At 36.2% G+C, this 22,757-nt stretch overlaps 1 protein-coding gene across 5 annotated transcripts in view; it reads right to left on the bottom strand.

Annotated features, from left to right (window-relative positions):
- The window catches only part of NUB1 (negative regulator of ubiquitin like proteins 1), a 38,078-nt gene continuing 15,321 nt past the window's right edge, over positions 1–22,757 (bottom strand). For all 5 annotated transcript variants that reach the window (XM_056799929.1, XM_003342077.4, XM_056799928.1 and 2 more), the window contains 10 exons: positions 22,517–22,699; positions 22,199–22,287; positions 21,164–21,270; positions 10,042–10,228; positions 6,281–6,388; positions 4,323–4,475; positions 3,027–3,173; positions 2,148–2,243; positions 1,325–1,505; positions 1–1,106 (listed from right to left, as the gene is read on the bottom strand). In XM_056799929.1, coding sequence (XP_056655907.1) covers positions 928–1,106; positions 1,325–1,505; positions 2,148–2,243; positions 3,027–3,173; positions 4,323–4,475; positions 6,281–6,388; positions 10,042–10,228; positions 21,164–21,270; positions 22,199–22,287; positions 22,517–22,699 — 1,430 coding nt within the window. In that variant the 3' untranslated portion in view covers positions 1–927. The remainder of the gene's footprint in view (positions 1,107–1,324; positions 1,506–2,147; positions 2,244–3,026; positions 3,174–4,322; positions 4,476–6,280; positions 6,389–10,041; positions 10,229–21,163; positions 21,271–22,198; positions 22,288–22,516; positions 22,700–22,757) is intronic.

Genomic DNA, 22,757 nt, shown 5'->3' with positions numbered 1-22,757 from the left:
TGTTATGAAAAGGATTTATTCATTCCACTAAACAGATTAACCACATACCCTTAGAAATAAACTCTTTTAAATATAAGTATACAAAAAAATCTGTCATCAAATATTTGTTTCCTCTACATAGTTTTTTCTCTGCTAGCAATGACATTAAATGACAGTGCAGATTTGGAAGAGATTAATTAAAAATAGAGTTGCTTTGCTTTCCATTTAATAAATGAAGTTGTGAAAAAACAAAACTGCTGAATGCATATTCCTGACCTGAATTTCAAACGCATATTTTACTATATAATCAAGGTATTTAAAGGCTCCAGGCATTTACCATTATTTTATTCTGTACCTGAAGCCCATTCATCTGCTTTTTTTGCACATGGAATAGAAATTTAAAACACAATTTTAGTGACAATAGTAGCCAAGTTGATAGAGGAAGGCACAGGTGCTTATGAGGCAAGGACAGGCACTATGTGAAGAAAGAATCCAGAGCACAGTCTAAGAGAAAAGAGGGTCATAGTCTACAGCTATAAAGCCAGAGACTGTGCTAGGGGTTGGGTAAAACCCTGTTCTTTCCCAACAGCACTCTCTAGCATGGTGGCTACCTTGCTAACTCATCATGACCCAATCTGCAGGGAAAAGAAGCCAGGCCAGGTGGGCCACGGTGAGGAGGCCAGGTTTGAATGAAGACAAGAAAAGACAAGTCAGGCCAAAGCAATCTCTGTTCCTACCCCCACCTCCACCCACTACTACTATTTCAGGGGTTTTGCTGGTCCCTGCTTTTATAGTCCTTTATCTTCTCTGTCCCTATCCTAGGAATGATCATTCAAATAGTTAAAGCAAGCAATAGGGAGGAAGAAAAAAATGAAGGACTGTATTGGATTTTTTTATACAGATAGAATTTATAAGCACAAAATTAAGGTACTTATTTCAATTTGTCATCTACTTTTTCTGGCTTGTTGATTTTATATTCTCTACATAGGATAAGTACTCAGCAATAACCAATGCTTCATCTTCTAGAGTTGAGTCAAGATAATCTTCTTCGTGTTCTGGAATATCACCCAAGATTTCATTGACTGCCTCTGTTTCCATATCTTCATCTGTTGAGGCACTAGACGTACCTAAAATATTAAAAGGAGACAAAAGGAAGGAAAAAAATAATGTCTTCTGCTAGTCGTATATTCTACCAAGTAATCAATTATTATGCAAAACCAACCAGCCTCCCCACCTACGGTTTCTATTTCTTTTTCTGCAAATACCAAAGTCATGTTCCATTCTGTCATCTTCCTTTCTCAATAAGAACATTTCCCCCTAATTAGTTGCTAAGCCACAATCTTACCAGCAGAATCTGAAGGAGATTTTGTTGATGAAGTTGAAGAAGAATCTTCAGATGGTATTTGTAAGTCAGAGGGAAGAGTTCCTCCATTATGAGCAAGTGTCTGAGCAGCCAGTTGAACATTTCCTCTAAATACTCTGAGAGCTGTCTTGGCTGTCTCAGCTTCAAAGCCCATATATACCAACTAAAGCAAAAAAAAGGAAAATTCCAGATGTTGATGCCAATATTTCAGGTAGTGCAACTTCTATTTGGTAGTGCTCTAGCATTTGCATCATCCAATGAGACAATTAATTCCTCGGCTTTTTTTTTAAAAGGTAACTTATTGACCTTTTTGTGCTTATACCAGTAATTTCCTGATTTATCCCTAAACCCCCTCACTGAACACTCTGCAGAGATTTTAAAAAGATCACATCATGCACATCACTTTTTCCCCAAATCACTGTTCTGAATTCTAAGAGTCTGACTCCAAGCAACTCAAGTAATGAGTATATTTGACTCAAGCATCTTCATTTCCTTCAGAAATAAGGGAGTAGTTTCATCAGTATCTTTGGTTTTGATTTATTCATAGAACACCTTAAGCCCTCTGTAGAAAAGGTATATACAAATATAGCAACCCTTGTATTTAAATAAGTATTTCAAATATACTGGCTGCTTGGTTTAGTTTTGTTTTTTTTTCCTGCCAGGAATACACCCTCCACAGTTTCCTTGGCTGCTCCCAAGACAAGGAGTCAGAACAGCTGAATCACTCTCTTGGTCTTAGCCTCCAACTCTGCAACTCCAAAGATGCTTGTGATGCTCTGAGAGACAAAAAGGCATTAGCACTCACCTTATCAACATTTTCTTGAGAAACATGCTCCTGGTTGTTGCTAGTCTCAGGATCTGCATCATTTAGCCACCACATCTGAGGATTACTCAGAAGAATCTAAAAACACAAGAACAAGTGCTACTAATCCATAATGATATACACGTGTCATTCCCCTCCACAGGCTCTAAAGCAGAAATCAAAATCTAGAACAAGCCACCTTTATACTAAGCCATTGGCAATTTAGGCTTATTCACTCTAATCTATTTTTTCATGAACTTTATCCACATCTTCTTTTAAAATGTCAAGCACTGAGACTGACTACATTTCACTATTCTCTGCAATAAATGAAGAGTTCCTAACAGATCCCAATAGCTTATAGAGTTCTGGTTTGGGGAAACAAATTTCTGATGTAGAAAGTTCACACACACACACACACACACACACACACACACACACACGAACCTTTAAAAATATCATTTGTCTTATAAATGTACAGCTTACTAATGTTAGGAGATTCCTAACTTATTTATACCTGACCAGAAGCAAGGAACATAAAGAGCCAAATCAGTGATTCTCTGACAAGTAAAGCAGAATTAAGGAAAGTGAGTTTATTGATTGAGTATAAGACTAAAGAAGAGAGAGAAATAGGTATTTTAGAAAGAGATTTAGGCTTTTTTTTTTTGTAAAGTCTATTTGCTTCCAAACACTAAAAGAAACACCAAATGAGAGACAAAGTTCATAGAAAATTGTAAAACCTCCAGAGATTTTTCATTTGAGTTAGTAGAACCCAGGCCTGCATCTGCCAGGGGTGATGGGCATCTGTCAGTACAGCACATAACATTTTAAGAATGAGGCCTATGACAGCCACATGGAATGGGATGGAGAGATCTTTCCATTTACCTTAAGTGCTTCATCCAGGTTTCCTCTAGCCTGATGGAGAGCTTCTTTTGCAGCATGAGCTGAGTAGCCCATTCCTTTCAGAGAATTTATGTTATCCAGTCGTCTTTTTCTCTTTTCTTTTTCTTCTTTCTTTATTTGGGCAATTTCCTTTAGGAGATAAGTCAAGCAGAATTAAGTTACACTGATTGATAAGTGCTCAGTAATGCATATGTCTAGTATGCTGGCACTGAGCTCGACTGCATTCCTATATCTGAGTCCTCTCTGATTACTGTTCTTGGCACATATCTGCAAGAAAAAAAATATGACTTTCCTATATATCCTTTTCCTTACTAAATATTCTAGAAATTATCATGAGTACCTTTACATGAATATACATTACAAAAAATTTTAAACCTCCTTTGTGTAGGAGGGAGGGGAGAAGGAAGAAGTAAGAGAAGGGAATATAAAATACAGCCAGTTAGAGAGAATGGATGTTTCAAAAACATGTCACAAAAAGCCAACAGTGTAAATTCAAATAGCTGAAATTATCCTTATCTTTTTCTATCACAAGAGCAGACTGAATAACTGGGATCTGAGGAGATTTCCTATGAAGTTTTCTAAATCCATGCTCCATAATATAAATCCACAATTTAGGTAACCTCTAAGATACTTGACAATATAAAATAAGTCAAAAAAGCAGAGGAATATAAAGCCCTCTTTACCTAATCTCAATCCAGCCATGTTACCTGAAATATAGATGAAGTAATAGAATTAGTCTGTATTACTCCAGAGCAGAACCAGGACTGGTTACTAGGATAAATACAATTGTGAATATGTAACTTCCAAAATCAAGTGAATCAATTCTAAAATGTATATTTATCATATCCTACTCCAACAATACACTGTACTTGATATTATAAAAGTACAATAATTTTTCCCTATTCTAAAGTCAGAAACCTTATAGTCAAATGGGATAAACACTCTTCTTTAACACTAATAGGCAGTACACCATTGGTTTGGTTGGCTTGATCTTAAGTCTCACTAGCTATTCAAGGAACAGAGCATAGATCTTTTTTTTTTTAAAAACTCTTACCTTCCATCTTGGAATCAATACTGTGTATTGGTTCTAAGGCAGAAAAGCAGTAAGAGCTAGGCAATGGGGGACTTGCCCAGGATCACACAGCTAGCAAGTATCTGAGATCAGATTCAAACCCAGGACCTTCCATCTCTGGGCCTGGCTCACAATCCACTGAGTCACCTAGCTGCCCCCAGTGCACTGATCTTTGACAAACATATGAGTGGAGAGTGTTAAAGTACCTCTCTTCGGTTGGTAATATGGGTGGCAGCATGATCCACATTCCCATCACAAGCCCTTAGGCCAAGCCGGGCTTCCTGAGCAGTAAATCCCAATTGTAACAAACTGTGAACTTTGCCAGGATCTATAGACAGTTCTTCATAGAGTTGCTGCGCCTATCAACAGGGAAAAAAAACAACAAAGAAATCAGATGAGTATAAGAATGTTGATGCTTAACACAAATTTAAATCCTAAAAGAAATGACCAAAGAGCCAAAATCAACTGCACTATGTACACAAAGGAACTGGAAATAGGACTAGTCAGTGGTACATTCTGAACACCTACTATATACAGAGTTATATTACAACAGAAATTTAAGATGTTCTTCCCCTTAGAAGATTATGACAGAAGAAAAAGATATTTGTGTCTTTCATATATATGTAACTTTGAAGTAACAAATACAGTCATAAATGATCAGTTTCTAACATCTTCCCAGCCTGCACTTATAGACAACCTCATTGACAAATCTTTTCTTCTCTCAACTTCCAAATTTATAGCAAATGATTTAGCTTCCAACTTCAAGAACACTTCCAGGGGTGGGGCCAAGATGGCAGAGTTGAAGCAGGGAAAGCTTGAACAATGACTATGAGAATCTTCTTCAATCAACTTTAAAATAACCCCTCAAAACAAATACTAGAGTTAAAGAACCAGTTTCACCAAGAACAATGAAGCCACTTGATGAGTTTCTTCACCTCTCAACCTACAATTTCTTAAACCTTTTCAGCATCATCTCCCAATATCCCAACCATTTCTCAAATCACAGAAGAGGAGAAATCCTCACAGAAAAAGGCGAATCCTTTTATTTGAACCCCTGCTCCCAATTCCTTCCCATTTCCACTAGACTAGCTCTAATTGTCATTCTTTCACTCATACATCTTCAATATCTTCTTTACTTAAATGATAATTTCCACTGGTGTACAAACATGCTTAAGTTACTGTAATCCTTAAAAAAAAAAAAGCCTTCTCTTGAAGTCCATTTATTTGCCATCCCATCTCTCTGTTCCTCCTCAATGCTAGCCTTCTAGAAAATAACTCAAATTTACATACTACCTGAAGATTGGCAAAACACTTTCCTTATAACAAGTAGGTAGAGTGCTATTATTTCCCACTTTATAAATAAGAAAATGGAAGTTCTAAGAGACCAAGTGATTTTTTTGGTGTTCATACAACCAGGGTGATTGAGGCAGTATCTGAACTTAGGTCTTCTGACTAAGTCCAGCACTTTTTCACCTATACCTCAAGTGCCTAAACTTGCCTGCACCTTATGTCTATATTTCCTCACTACCCACTTTTTCCTCAACCTCTTGTAATCAGGCTTGCCTCCTACCTGCTTAACTCTACTGACAACAAGACTGCTGATAAAGCTTCTTCTTTACAGATATTTCCACCTCCACTATCTATTCAACATACTACTGCCAGAAAAATCGTGTAGATCTGGCCATGTCACTCCCCTGCTCAAAAATCTTTAATGATTCCTCCCAAGTTTGCCTTTGTCTACAATCAAGGCTCTCCCAACACAGTACAACTCTCTCTTTTCAGTCTTATCTCATGATTATCTACATGCAATCTGCCTTAGTCAGCCCCTTTCCCTACCCCCCAAATCCCCACACCTTGTTCACCATCTTACTCCCTCTATGCTTTTGTTCAAACTCTTTCCTCTTCCTGAAATTCCTTCCCTTCCAATATTCTAAATCCAGTTTCACTTTTTCTAGGAAGTTTTCCAACATCCCCCAGACCTTTCCCTTCAGACCTAAATAAAATTTTGTTTTGTAACTCTGTAATGCACTTAGCACTTTACCATTATGTCTATCTACACAATTGTCTTTTTACCCTACTAGTCTTTAAGCTACCTTAACATGTTCTATCATTTAATGGCAAAACAAATAGTTGCTGAGAAACTAAAATGTGTTTCTCATCTTACCTTATTGAGATATTCAGAAGCCTCCTCCCCATTACCACTATGATAGTTTCTTATTCCTTGAAGCAAATAAAGTCTTAAAAATAGTACCTTCTCTCTCCCATAATTTCCCTAAGGAAGGAGGGGAAAAATCAAAAATTAAAACAATTTCTACCTTATTTCTACTACTAGATATGTAACACTTCTATAACAGCAAGAAACAACATCTTAATTTTAAAATAGTAAACTCTGCTATCTAGTATTATATTCATCAGATCCTAATAGGATAGAAAGAACATAGGACTGGCAATCAAAAGACAAAAGGTTCCTACTCCAGGTCTGCCATTTGGTTAGCTATGTTATCTTGGAGAAATCACAATCTTCTGGTATCTCAATTTCTTCGTAAGATGTAATACAAAGGAGGCCAGAGAAACTGTAGCTGAACAAATTAGTTTTGCATTAAAGAGACAGTTAAAAAAGTTTAGAAGTCAAATGAACTTTTTAGCTTGTAAAGGAGAAAAGGAAGGTAGAGTGGAGAAAAGAAGCTATACATTATTGGTGGGGCACTGTGGCTCAACTAGAAGATGAACACTAGAGTTACAGAAGACAGCTGAAAAGTCTGGAAGAATCTTCTAGAAAAAAGCTAAAAAAGCTTTAACATTCAAATTGAGTACTTCCTAGGCTACAAACCTGCCTCAAAAGCAGAGTCCTTTGGCTCCAACTCCCACCTACCTCTCCTCTTCTATCCTTGTACTTGGAGAACAAAAGATACATAAGGCAAAGATTTGGAAGCACACAAAGACATTATATGAATCTCTATTTGTGTAATATTCTAGGGTTGTGAACTTCAAGTTATCTAAGTAAAAGAGTCATAACAATGAATAGGACGTTTATAGTTTTTCACATATGATGCTAAGAAACTAGTTTCCCTAAAATAGTAGGTATCATGATGAAGCCACCTGAAATCATGGCAACAAAGTACCTAAGATTTGTCAAACCCTGAATTCATGAACTCTTAAGGTCTCTAATGGTAAAGGCAAGACTAGAACCCAATTCTAATTTCTAGGTCATGGGGATATACTAACTTCAAAGTATTATTGGAACTTTTTTAAAGTATTCGAGAAAGAGAAAATTATGTTTAAAATACTTTCCGTGTTGTTATTGTATTGCATTTTACTAATTCTTTGAAAATGATCATGTGCACATTGCAGATATAGCCATTATCACTTTTGTTTTTAGTTGTTCAGTCGTATCTGACCCCATCACCTATTCATGGAGTTTTCTTGGCAAGGTTACTGGAGTGATTTGCCATTTCCTTCTCCAGTAGATCATTACCATCACTCAACACAATTATTTTTATTTTATTTATTAATATTAATTGTTTTAAATATCAATAACTATGTTGAATGGGTAAGTTTAATGCATTTCATTTTTTGAAACAAGTTTTAGTCTTGGTTTAAGAATAGACTGACAGGAAAATGAAGAATTCCATTAAATTCCAATGAAGAAATGTTGATCTTCAGAGTAGTAAAGTAAGCAGGATCACCTTTCAATCTCATTTTCCCTAAATGATTCCTAGTAGTAAATTCATCTAAAATAAACTCTTTCTAATCAAATGACTGCACTAGATCCTGTGGGGTTGCTTTTTACTAGCAGTGTCAATATCAGCACTGTACTATCCTTGAAATTTCTCTTCAAAGCCTTAAATGCAGTGATAAGTCATTAAGTGCACTATAATACGATAGATAATTGAGATAATTGCTAAGTTGAGGAGAGGAGAGAAGGGAAAAAACAACAAACCTGCACCTACTTAAAATTTAGAATTCATCTAAAATGGTCAGCATATATCTATGCTCTAATCCTCAGACTTCTGTTCTTCATCTTCATTTGCAGTACAAATAGATAGTAACAGCATCTAACTCCCAGGATTGTGGTAAGAATCAAATGAGAGATTTCTAAAGTGCTTATAGCACATGCATAGTCCATCAGAAGCACTTAATAAATGCTTGTTTCTCTTTCTAAGGATTTAAAACTGGCAGGGACTTTAGAAATCATTTAGCCAATTCTTCATTCCATCTCCTCACCCCCAACAGAGAAATGAGACACACAAGTTAAATGTCTTGCTCTAGATACCACAGGCGGTAAATAGCAGAGCTGGAATACAAACCCAGATGTTCTGATCCAGAGCCAGTGTTCTTTCCACTACACTACGGAGTCTCTCAAGCTGCTAAGGTGCCAAGGCTCCATTTTGTAGGATCACTGCTATTTTTACAAGACAAAAAGATTTCCAGAGATATGACTGCAGTCTCTGGATATCTGAAAGACTGCCATGTAGAAAAGGAATGCAGTGTTATACAGCTTCAGAGGAAAAAACTAAGACTAACAGGTATTCAGTACACAGCACCAGATTTGTATTAACAAGTTAAAGATACCTAAAAATGTGACAGGGTGCCTTCTTAGGTACCAAGTTCTTTTGCAGAAGCCATTTAAGAAAAAGCAGCTAGTGAGTCAATTCGTTGGAAACACCATAAAAAGGATTCATGTACTGGGCAAGTTTGGCCTAGATGACCACTAAGATTACTTTCAACTTTGAAATTCTATAACTTAAGTAAAGCCAGCAAGATATAATGGAAAGAGTAAAGAGACCTGCGTTTGATTTCCTGTTCAGATGCTTACTAGCTATGTGTCTACAGGCAAATCACTTAACTTAACTTTAAAAAGGGGAGCCTAGTTCCTGGTCAGTAACTGAGTTCCATAGGTCTAATAGTTCTCCACAGGAAATAAGGATTAAACCCCCAAACCTCTACATGTGCAATATATTGTTAAACTTTAACAAATTATTTTCTACTGTAGTCTGCTGATCTGTAAAATAGGGATAATTAATAATCCTTCCACTACCTACCTCACAGTTATGAGGAAAGCACTTTATAAAAGTGTAAAATGCTATATAAATGTGAGCTATTATATAAATGTGAGTAATTAAAATAATATTAAGTGAAGAAGTAGTAAAACTGGTAACAGAAACCAAATATTGTCTCTTTACAAGTCTGCAGGAAAATAGGGGAAAGAACCAAAACTTAGGAATTAATGAATGGGATTTCAAAATCCTAAATACTCTCCTAGAAACTAAATGAACTTGGCTTAGGGAAAGTTAAGCAATAATTTACATGGTTAGTTTAAGACAATAAGACCTAGTCAAGAGTTCTTGAGGCATAGGTGACTGTATAAGATATAAAGAAGTCACATGTTTCTTTTGATTAGTAGTGTTTGCAAAAGCTGTCCCAGAGTCACATCACTGTGAATAACACTGGCCTGAGTTCTACATAGACAAAAATAATGAAACCCGAAGACCTCACACATGCAAGGTATTTTAAAGCCTTTAAAAATCATTTTCAGGGGGCAGCTGGGTGGCTTTGAGAGCCAGGCCTACAGATGGGAGGTCCTAGGTTTAAATCTGGCCTCAGAGACTTCCCAGCTCTGTGACCCTGGGCAAGTCACTTAACCCCCATTGCCTAGCCCTTACCACTCTTCTCTTCTGTCTTGGAACCAATACCCAGTATTGCTTACAAGACGGAAGGTAAGGGTTAAAAAAATCATTTTCAAATGTAGTCTGAGATTTGCAAGACTGAAAATTACTATGAAGCACTTTAGAGCTGGCATAGATGTGGTCTGAATTACACATACATTCAACCTTGTACTCAAACAAATTCTGGGTCCAAATTCTATACCCAGACCCAACAAAATGAAAAACAATCCCAAACAAAACATAGTTCAAATCAACATACTTTTATATGGACTAGTCTTTGGTGGTTTTCCCCATAGCAGTTTTTAAAGCATTTTTGGGCCATATTTAGCTTTCTTTCTGCATCATCAAGGCATTCCAGTTGTCCCAGACGGAAGTAACACCACACTATATCCAGCTGAAGCACTGCATAATTATCTACTGTATCCAACAGTTCTCTGCAACATTCACTGTAAAAGAGAAAGCAAATCTGACTAATCATATACTTTTATTATGTCAAATTTTACTGACCTTCCCCCCCCCCCCCAAATTAAAGCAGAAAGCAACTGCAAAAGAGCAAGTTATAGATCTTAATTGTGTTTGTGAAGACTGAATGTTTTATAGTGAAGCTCTCAGCTATCATAGGGTGAATTCTGTTCTCCTAATCCAAAGCATCCAGATCTACTGGGGATGTGCAGACAGAGGGAAGAAAGAGCTGGGCTGGTAAAGGGTTGTCAATAGTCTCTTAAATAAAAGTTTCTGGTCATGCTTCCTTCTTGCACCTTGTCTACCTCACTGGGCTCCACAATGACTCCTTTGGGATCGTTAAAGACTTTCTACTATTGCACTATTATAAAGACAGAAGTTAGGGACTATGGATTAGAAGTATAGATGAGTAAATCGGGAGATGTAAGGTCAAGGATAATTAGAAGCTTAAGATATAGAAATGACCTTATAAAAAATGTATAGTCCAATCCCTTCATCCTATAGATCAGGATACTTAAATATAATTAAGAGATGATACAGGTAGTAGAAATAGACCTGGAATTAGAACTAGAAATCTGGGCTCTTTCCACTAAACCATGTTTGCCTTTATTAATTCTAGTTCTGACAGAAAATATTATGATCTAAAAATTACTTTGTTTCCAATTTAACAAAAGAATCATAATTCATGAATATCTCAAAGGACTAAGCTACATCAAGTGACAATTAATTTTTTTAAATTCATAAGACAAAAAATAGATAGGAAGAAAATTTGTATTTCAAAGTAAAATTATAATATTTGTACATCAACTAATACATCTGGTCCATATAATATTAAGAGATTACCAAATGAAAATTTATAATGTAAAGCTAAGTGATATAGATATATATCAACAAGCATTATGTGTGAAGCACTGTGCTAGGCACTGAAGATGCAGATACAAAAGTAGAATCATTCCTGCACTCTAACAACTAACATTTTTGCTTAACTTAGTAAAACCATATGCAATGAAACTACCACAGCCTAATATAAATTTAATCAATTTGTCTTTAGTACTGGTTTTTCTTGCCTCCTTTGGAATGATCTTAAGCTTATCAAGCACCTATTTTTGCGTCTGATCAGGAATTACTTTGAACTGACTTTTAAGTGCTATTCTCTTTGATACTTGCAAAGAAACTCATTCAGGATAATAATCTGGAAATAAAATAATACTTCAAAATGTTTACCCCAAGGCTACAAATAAGACCTAACTTTAAAGGGAAACATTTGAAGGAGGTTTCTCAATCTGCCCAGGGGGCCTTTTTGGTGCTCTTGGATCCTGGCAGAGTTCTTCTCTCTGGGTAGATTTCAAGTCCCTGCCTTTTATTCTTTCTATGGATTATCCAGCCCCCAATTCTCAAGAAGTTGCCTGAATTGTTTTAAGTTGTGTCTCCACTCCACAATTTATACCACACTCAAGGCTAGAGCAATAATTATTAACTATAGGAGCATTATTTTAGAGCTGGAAGGGACCTTAGAAACCAGCTCCTTCATTTTGCTTGAGAAGGAAACTGAGACCTGAAGATGAGCAACATTCTACAGTTCTACAGGTTGAGTAAGCAGTGGGGTCAGGATTTGAACAAATCTCCTCAGACTCCAAATCCAATGATTTTTCCACCATAACACATTACTTACTTTTTGATTATTGGAGACTTTCTGCATTCTAAGCTGCTGAAGCAGTGGCCATAGTTATATAGATTCTGTAGTTCTAGGCTTAGAACATAAGCTCCAGGAGGCAGAGACTCTCTTTTTGAATTGTGTTCCCAGTGCTTAGCACAGTGTCTGGCACACATTAAGTATTTAATAAATGTCTTCTGTATCTAGTTAGCTAGACTCTTGACTCCAAACAAAAACTGACTGTGTTGTGGGATTACCAGTCAGTTAATCAAACAATTAATCACTATGGGTCAGTTAAAGGTGGGCAATGGAACCTCTGCAGATAATTCTGTTGACCCTCGATTATGGTGCAATGGAAAAAGCACTGACACTACTTTCAAATGACCTGGCTCAAATCCCAGCTCTGACAGTTCCTACCTATGTGACCTTGGGTAGGTAATTTTTCCTCTCTGGTACTCAATTTCTTCATTTGTGTAATGAAGAGGTTGGACTAGATAGCCTCAAAACTGCTAACCACATCCTTTAATCTTGATTATCCAAAACTCTCAATCAGTTCTCTGTGAAGATCCTTTACATTAAAAAAAAATATTTCTCAATGTCAGACATCCTATGTTCAAGAACAAGCTCTAAGACTCATTCTAAGGCCAGAGAGAAGATTTTAAACTTAATTGTTTTGGATCAACCACTTGTTTTTCCTTCCTCTCTATCTGAATAAAAGGAAATCGTCAGAGCAGATAAATGACTATATGAATCATTTGTATCCTTCCACATAACACCAATCCTGATTCTTCAGCATCAGGGAATAATGTTTAATAGTCAGCTATGGGACTGGGGCATTAGGATATTTGTGTTGTGGCTCTGCTTCCAAAATTGCCAGTCATTTAACCCATTAGTGCCTTAGTTTCCTCAACCATAAAATGGGAATAATAACATCTTGGCCTCTTACAGAGGTTTAAAGACAAAAAGGGCATAGATCCTAGGACTCAGAGCTAGGAGGAAACTTAGAAATCATAAGTAAGAGTTCTGAACAGTTTAGAAGCTCTCTATACACAAAGTGAAATCCAAAAGTAAAATAAGACTTCCCTAGAGGTTATAGAAAGAATGGAAGACCCTTTGTTGGGCATGTACAAAACAGATATAATTGAAGGAGAAAAAAATCACTAATATCTGGCAGAGGGGAGGAAAATCATAAAAGGCATCATGTAGAAAGTGGTGCTTGAGCTAAGACTTGATTTTTTTCCTAAGAGGCAGAAGGGGACAAGGAATGCATTTCAGGCATAGAGGAACAGCCAGTGCAAAGGCACAAAGATGTAAGATGATGTGATGTGTCCTGTATAAGGAATAGTAAGGGAAATAATGTATAATTATTTAATATATTAAATCACATAGTTTATTGGCAGGTTATAAAGAGCTTTGAATGCCATAGTTTATATCTGATCCTAGTTGATAGCAAAGAGACCTTGGAATTTTTAAGTAGGGGATAAATTCAAACCTACACTGTAGGAAAATAAAAATGGCAGCTGTGTGAAGGCTGGATTAGAGTTTGGAGAGAACTGAGGCAGAGAAACCAATTAAGAGGCTCTTGAAAGTGAGGCAATGAGGGCCCAGACTAATGCAGTAGCTGCAGGAATGGAGAGAAGGGAATAGATAAGAGATATTGTGAAGGTAGAAACAGCCATATTTAGCAGCTGACTGGACATTCAAGATGAGAGTAAAAGGGTTTACAAACCTGAGTGGAAAGAAGTAAGTACCCTTGACAGTAATAGGTATGTACATCGATTACAGTACTAAAAATTATTTGATCCAGACCTATGACTTCATTTTAGGAACTACTGGTTATCTTTCACTGATAAAAATGAATAACTCATCTGTAATTTAATTCTCAAATGTTCTCACAGCTAATATAAATCAAAGGGAGAACTTGAGTTGAAGGTGAGTCCTCGAACTATTTTGCCCTGTTGCCCTCCTCTCTCACACACCCACTAGCTCTCATGGATAGATAGTATCTGTCCTGATCTTCAATTACAGAATAAAAAGCTTTGTTCTCTATCAAATAAATTTTAAGCAACAGGTACACTAGATATTTTAGGAAGTAAATAAGCTATTTGAGGTCTATTTTAGAAGGCAAGGAGAAGAAAGAGGAGCCATTACTCAGGTGGTAAGAATACTTGATGAGGAGCTATCTACATAAGACCAATCCTGGGTGAAATCATTAGGTACTTTTTTCTACCATTGTAAAACCAAGGCTTTCAAATCTATAAATTATTGATTACTATATCGTGATTTAAAGCCACTCACACTCAGAGCATTCATTAAATATAATGAGGCTTTAGGTTCTCTTTTTTCCCCTCTATACTATTACACTTGTCTCATGAGCTCCCATGAATTCACCTCTGTGCAAATAACTCTAAAAATCTACTTACTGAGCTCTAAATTCTCTCTTAACCTCTGGTTTCACATCTCCAACTGTCTTTCAGATATCCTGAACTGAATGTCCTCACAGACAGTTTAAACTCAATTTGTACAGTCTTTCTCCTCAAACCCTCCCATCTACCTAATTTTCCTGGTAATCTTTCTATTTACCCAGATTTGAGACTTTGGTATCATCCTTGACTCCTTCACTGTCAAAATGATCTTTGTAGAGCATGGGTCTGATCGTATCACCTCATTCAATAAACTCCAGTAACAACCTATCAACATCACAATTAAATATGAAATATGGTTGGCTTGGAAAGCCTATATAACTTGGCTTCTTCTTACTTTTCCACTCTTGCCACTTCTTCCCTTATATTCTGTGATCCAGTGACAATGACTTCTTTGTTACTCTCACAAAATAATCCATTTTCCTACTCCACCTCAATCTTAATACTTGGAATTCTCTCTCCCCTCACTTTTGATTTTGCCTCTGGCTGCATTCCTTTGAATTTTTCACCTTGTCTACAGGAACATTGTCAACACCTCGTGAGATCAAATCAGTTTGGGCACAAACCTCTCAATACCCTTTTCTCTCTGAGGGTGGGCAGGAGCAATGAGCTCCCAAACCTCCATTTAGGAAGGGGCAGAGGACAGTCATCTCTCTGTATTTCCCACTGACTGCACTCCTCTGACTTCTCCACTATACCCCACCAGAACTTTATATCACATTCCCCCCCTACTTTTCAGGTTCCCTCTGTGTTATCTTCTCCCATTAAATTATAAGTTTCTTGAGGTCAGGAACTATCTTTCTTTTTCATATTCATATCCCCAAAGTTTAGCAGCACCTAGCACATAGCATGTACTTGATAAGTGTTTATTGACTGAATCATATCTTCTCTCCTAGCTTTTCTCAGGTCCCAACTAACATCCTGCCATCTATAAAAAGGTTTTCCCAATCCTCCTTAATGCTAGAGCCTTCCCTCTAGAATTCTCTCAAATTTATTCTGTCTATATATTGTTTGTACATAGTTATTCACCATGTTGTCTCTCCCATCAGACTATGTTTTATTAACTTTCTTTATAACCCTAATGCTTTGTGCTTACTAGAGTGCCTTATACATAGGAGGCATTTTTTATTATTTTTATTATTAAAATTTGTTTTTTTATTAAAATTATTAAAAATTCTTGTTAATTTGAGTTAATGTATTTAAGTAAGAATTAAATTAGCTTTATAAGTTTTATATCAAGTAGATTCCTATACAAAAACAACAGGAACTTGTGTTCCATAGCTATGACCTTTAGTTACATTTGACTGTTCCTTGAAATCAAAGTAAGCTAATATTTCTCTGGCAGCAGCCAATGCACACCAGAAAATATATCTGTAGGCTACTGTGGTACCCCAACCAGAACTGACAAAATTTCATAAAAGCTGTGAACTTTACTGGGAATTAATCATTCAAAGGGCCATTTTAACAGATGCTTTACCCTGCTGCTTATTATTAACACAGTTGTAAAAAATAGACTCGAATACAGGACTACAATTTCCACGAGCCTTTGCTCCACTTCCCCAGAATGCCTTGTAATCTCACCTGGGCCGAGATCGAGAAGATATTTAAGCTGATTCAAAGGCTTGGGAGGGCTCCTGGCCTCTCACCGGCCTGCTGCCTGCCTGTTTCTGTGCCCCAGACCCTCGAGCACAACCCCAGTTGGCTCATCACCCAGATCCTTGGAGCAGATCGCTCAGGACTCATTGAGACCAGCTGGTAACAGTATTGGCCACGTGGGTGGAGGGGAGAGAGGAGAGGGAAAGGAGAACTGGTAATTTTCCCTTAGGCTAAGCCTCCATGTGGCTGGGGGTATTGGCCACAGGGGTATCAGAGAGGGGAAAGAGAGAAAAGACTAGAGATCAGAAACAGACTTTTCAAACAGAAACCTAAAAAGCAATGGGCTGTTTAAAAGGATTTTTGACTCTTCTGGCAATTTCATTGATTTTACCTGCCTGTCTGGGAGCAGACTCAGCCCAAAGATTCTACTTTGAATTTGAAAATGGGTGGCCCAGCGAACTGGAAGCCAGGCCCAGAGACGGGAGGTCTCTAGTTAAAATCTGGCCTCCGATGCTTCCCAGCTATGGGGCCCAGGACGGATCCCTTGAACCCCATAGCCTAGCCTTTACTACTCTACCTTCCGACAATAGACATTTAAATGGATAATTAAAAACAAACAAACAAACAAACAAAAAACCCAAGGAACTTTGAAGAGTCTAAAGGCTATATTCTAAGGCATTTCAGACTCCAATGGTTTATAAAAAAATCTCTGTATTCTATTGCATTTTTTGTTTAAGGTTTAACTTTGTGATTTTAAGTTCATATATTACTGGATTGAATATTATTCTGCTTGAACTGAAGGTTGATTGAATTTATTTTGAATGTACTGAGTTTTGAAATTCTGTTGTTTTTCCCCTATAACTGTTGAACAAATATTGTTGTGAATAAACCCATATATGAAAAAATAGCTTTTTTTTATTTTGCTGAGGATAGATGGACTTCAGAACTGGTTATAATTGTATTAACAACCTTTGGAAAATTTAATGTGCTAAATACCTCAAATGATTTGATTTTAAGGGTTTTTTAAATATGATTTTTGGAAATTTTTTTAACAATCTGGTTATTTTTGCCTGCCCCTACCATGAGGTAAGGCCCATTACAGTAGCTGAAGTGAAATGTATTTTATAACCCCCAACCTTCCCACATGTGAATGGAAGTTGGGCAGTTAATCTCAGGGCATTTGTATCCCTATAAGCCTCCAAGAAAAAGGAGCACCCCTTTATTTATGCTCTTCAGCTCACTATTTTACTTCTACCAGAATGATATATAGATTTCTTGATTATGTTCTAAACCCAAGATGAGTTTTACTTTGTTTTAAAAAATATGTTTAAATACCAAGGTTGAAGGATTGCTATGTTTGTAAAAATTGTGACAAATGTCCATCAATTCATAGGTTTTAAAAATGTCATACAGCAACTTATGTGAAATATGAAAGTGTGTTTGTTTGCTATTGTAATTAATTGGGCTATTGAGAATTTGGGGGATTTTGATATCTACATATTTGTACTACTGTATTTTTAAAAATGAAAAATTGTTAACCTTGTTCAATTCATTTGCCTTCTACTCACAGTGATCATGGCCAGATACAAAGAGGAAATGGATCTCATTTTTTGGTGAGAAAGCCTTGTATTTTATATTTTCTTAACTGACACAGAGTGTCAATGGTTATAAGCTATATTTTTGAATTTTTAAAAGCTCTTTTATTAATATATATTTCTTGCATGTGCAATATACTTTTTCAGTTTTTTAATTATTTTATCTCTCCTTTTTATATTTGAAGCACATGTCACCAGTATTAAGATTTTCTTTAACCTTTTGATTTTTAAGTTTAAGATACATTTGCTAATACATGCCCTAAAAGGCTTGTGACTATAAAAATGATGCCACTAATTATTTAAATAAATTATGGGACTTTGCTTAATGATTCTGTCTGATTCCAGGACAAGAGATACACACAAGAGCTATTTCATAGGGCTAAAGAAATGCCAATCTAGGATGGATTGATGCACTTCTAGGCCAATACAAAGGCCTTGAACCTAGTGTGAAGACTCGAGGTTACTATGTTTAACATGTGTTAAGACATAGGCTTTCCTTGTATCCACACTCACCCTGAAGATACTCACAGACCAGTATCCCCGAAACCTTGGCTCCTACTTGGCTTCTATAATCTGGTCCCTTTCTTTTCTGCCTCTCATAGTGTGGTACCTTTCTGTAGTCCTGGCAATGACTGAGTAAATGCATCATTACTTAGATCATTTTTATTGGGCCCTGATTGAAGGACCTGTTATAGATTTATTTTTCTTCTACTTGAAATTTTTACACATAAGACTTTGATAGTCTATATTTTCATCCAGAAATTTTTCTTTCCTTTTGATTTTTCTGATGTCTTTTTAATATCTCTTGCCAATTGATTCATATACCTCATACCTCAGCCATGCATCCCTAAGTGATCCCCCTTTTTTTTATATCACCCTCTTAATGGGGGGAATGTAAAAAAAATATCATTATTTAAATTGCAAAGTTTAAATTCCTTTTGAGAAGAATTTTAGGTAAAGAAGATGCTACTTCCCTGAATTCAGAAACTGAACTGTTGGAGAAGCCATCATGAAGAAGCCTCCAGACCACAAAATGCACAAAAATGAACTTTGGGTGTGGTTAATGAACATTTATTTGCATGCATACTTTCATGCCAAAGGGGACTGCCCCCTAACTGGCTTTCTGTCAATGCGTCCAGTAATTATTGGTTTTATTCTTTTCTTTCTCTTATCCTCAAATTATTGTAATCTTTAAATTGATTTTGTTTTCATGATCCTTTGGAAAAAAATTAATTTTTTTGCAGATGATCAAAGGGGGGGAATGTAAAAAATAGACTCGAATACAGGACTACAATCCCCACGAGCCTTTGCTCCACTTCCCCAGAATGCCTTGTAATCCCACCTAGGCCGAGATCGAGAAGATATTTAAGCTGATTCAAAGGCTTGGGAGGGTTCTTGGCTCTTTTTGGACTTCCGTTTTGGAGCAGGCGGTCTCTTGCGTGATGTGAGGTTATTTTGTCTAGGCCTCTGGCCTAGGCACATGTTTCTTACTTGTATATTCTTTAATCTTTAACCTTTAATAAACCTCTAAAAAATATAATATTCCTTGCTGAGAGAAACTAATTTCTACCTGCCTCAGTCTCCCCATATTCCTAAATTCTAATCATTACAGTCCAGTGAAATCCAATACATGACAGAAAGAGTTTAAATCTAACTAAGCCACTGAATAATCTGAGTCTGAAAATCTAGAGTCAAATGACTCTCTATCTTGACCCATGTCCAAATCCTACTTTTGACCCAAATGACCTTAGATAAGTCCTTAAAACTCTCTAAGGTCTGTTCCAGCTCTAAACCTATAATCCTATGATTTCTATACCCTATGTCTCTTTCTCTACCACTACCCCACTCTATCTCCAATTCTTTTCTCTCTTTTCCCTCCTATTCTAATTTCCCTCTCATTCCCTGCTTCTCTTCTCCTGACCATGACAGAATCGAAGTATACATTTCATAATATGCTCTACTTAACAAATCATTTCATGTCCCCTGCTTAGTGTTAGCTTTTGGTATAAAAACTATTCTTCTCCTTAAGTATGGTACTTGAGCCACATTTTATATGAGGCAATAGGCATTTATAGAAAATATTACAGTCTATAATAAATTTTAATTGTAGATTCCAATGACTAAAAGCCTTTTAAAATTTTAATGTAGGGGGGCAGCTGGGTAGCTCGGTGGATTGAGAACCAGCCCTAGAGATGGGACGTCCTAGGTTCAAATCTGGCCTCAGACACTTCCCAGCTGTGTGACCTGGGCAAGTCACTTGACCCCCATTGCCTAGCCCTTACCACTCTTCTGCCTTGGAGCCAATACACAGTATTGACTCCAAGACAGAAGGTAAGGGTTTAAAAAAAATTTTTTTTTTTTTTAAATGTAGGGGCAACACAGTAGATAGAGCATTAGGCTTTGAGTTGGGAGGGCCTGGGTTCAAATCTGGTCTTAGACACTTTCTATCTGTATAACCTTGGTCAAGTCACTTAATCCTAACTGCCTAACTGCTCTTCTGTTTTAGAATTGATAGAAGATAATAGGTTTTTTTAAAAAAAAGCAGCTATTTCCTATTTCTGGACAAACACTTATGCCATAATAGCAAAAATAACATATATTATCCTTTAAAATCACAAAATTAATTAATTAATTTTCATTTTAAAAATATGTATAACCCAGTGAAATTGCTTATCAATTTTGGGAGAGGGGAGGGAAGAGAGAAGGGAGACAACAAGAATCATATAACCATGGAAAAAAATAAAATTGAAATCACAAAAAAGATTTTAAAACTTGCAAAGATGTCAACTACTACCAATAGGTTGAATGGAAATCCCCAGCCAACAACCTAGTTCAGTTCCAGAGTGTCCAGAGTCACATAAGGTCTTAACTGGAGCCACAAGGGAATTTTTCTGAGTTAGCTCCAGATCTAAGATACAAATAGTCTCATTCTGAAGGGCCTCTGGGCTTCTGATCTGCTCAAAGGAATCTTGTATAGATGATGATCTTATTTGACATTGGTCTTCTGAGATATTCTTTTCCTAGTATGTATTCTTTCTCCTATATGATAAGGACAAAATGGAAAGGTACTAACAGATATCCTAGAAGTTGCTACCAGGGTAAGTAGATGTTTTGAAAACCCAGATACAACTTAATGAAATAGGCCAGATTCTTTACCAGCGTGTGTCCAAAAACTTTTAAAATTCTAGATAATGAAGAGGTGCCCATCATTAATTCTCACTCATTTTCCTGAAGCTAGATATCCAACTAGAGATGTCTATTTGTTTTCTGTAAGTCTGTTCTTAAACAATGGGATCAAGTTTGTTTCAGTGCTTGAATTCTAGTCAACAAGCAAAGATTAAAGATGTTTTATGTTTAATTTTTTTCTAAAAAAAAACAAAACACATCTTTGGGATGGGGTATACTACGGTATATTCAACGGATCCTTGTTACCACACTATCCTCTTGATCTAAGAGGTGAAACTCTGCTACAGCTGAAAGTTTATTATTAAGAAGAATTTCTGTAGAAAGTTAAGTCATGTTAAAGGAAGCAATATTTACTTAAAGGCTTCATTTCACTACTATGTAGGTTTGAAATAGGGCATTAAAAAAAAAAGTATTGTTAATTTCTCTCAAAATGATTGATGAATTAAGGTGTCTAAAAATTATTACCAGAAATATTTGTCAGCATCCAGCAGACAGGGCAATGCTATTCCATATTCTTTTCTTTTCAGAAATGCTCGACCCTTTTCATGATATCCCATAGCTAACATAAGGGCCTAGAGGGAAAAACAGATTGGAAAAGGCTATTATTATAATTATTGCATATATAATTATAATTATTATAACTCAAGGCAATGGAAAATTTCCATTTACATGTCTAAAAATGGTCAAATGTATCCTCAATATTAAGCAAGGCAGATCATAACTCAATTTAAAAGCCAAGTAAAGTTAAAAGGAAGAGAAAACTCATTTCTACAGAATTTTTAATATTGAAAGATCTCATGAAATGAAGCCCCTAACTTGTCATTATATGAAAAAACAGCTATCTCAATTTAATAAGGCTCATCATGGCAGCAACAAATATTCATAGTAAGTATTTTTATAATTTTACTTTATGAATTAGCAGAAGCTTTATACTCACCTTTTCATTTCAGGATGATGGTATGTATAGACCAAGTTTAAATGTTACATGGGTATACACAACTACAAAAAACCTTCAAGGAATACTATAAAATCTTTGGGGAATTAATACATATTTCAGTTTCTGTTCTTAATCCCAAAACTTTACTTCTGGATTTTTTATTTATATCTTCATTGATATTTCCAATACCACTAAAAAAAGTTCTTGAAAAATAATATCTAAAATAGCAAATTTTATTGCATCTGAAACCATTTTAGACTATAAGCTTGTGAACTTTGCCACGTGGGTAAATCACTGAAGTCTTCAATTACTAAATTCCTCACAAATATAGACAATATTAGAGGAAAATACCTACATTTTGAGTTCCTTTATTTAAAATAATAGAATTAGTTTCCCCTAGGAATAGCTCCATATTACAATTATTACATGCCCTCTTTGCAGGACCATGAAAAGATGGCTATTATTTGATCCTATTTATTAAACTGAGACTAAGTAGTAGGAAAAACTTCACATTTTTACTTACACAAAATCTGAGAATGAACTATGAAATTCCTAGTACTTACTTTTTTTTCTGCTGTGGGTATTTTGATTGATCTGCCTGTCTGATTAGCTATTTCTAAGTATGGAGTTGTTTCAGGATCCACAGTCTCAGCTGCAACAAAACAAAAATAAACCTCCTAGTTCTCAGTCAACAATGGTGAGACAGAACAATAGATAAACCAAATTGTCAAGCATAAAGGGTTTGCCAATCAAATTTGCCAATAGCCAAAACTGCCAATCAAAAGGGAGATAACAAGCATGCTAAGCCAATGAAACATGCTTGTGTTCTTCTGTGAACCTAATAAAAGGACTGTTTTCTTTTTATAAATGAAGGTACACACCTCTCTGCGCCAGTATCTCTAGGCCTCTCTTTGTTCTCTGCATCCTCTTTTCTTTCTTGTCAGCTTCATTTTGCTCTAGTTCTTCTTCCTGAAGATTTCTCCGGGCATCTTCTTCAGACTGTTTGAGTTCAAGCACCATCGCTTTCACATTGTGTGTAACCCCTTGCTCTTCCAGGGTTTTCCCTACAGAAGTGGAGTTACAGATGAGGAGAAACATTCAATCCATTGGCTCAGAGACCAG

This window comes from Monodelphis domestica, chromosome 5 (genome assembly GCF_027887165.1).
Source record: "Monodelphis domestica isolate mMonDom1 chromosome 5, mMonDom1.pri, whole genome shotgun sequence".
Classification (NCBI taxonomy): domain Eukaryota; kingdom Metazoa; phylum Chordata; class Mammalia; order Didelphimorphia; family Didelphidae; genus Monodelphis; species Monodelphis domestica.
Note: the sequence above shows the minus strand (reverse complement) of the source record. Positions and strands in the feature narration are given on the sequence as shown.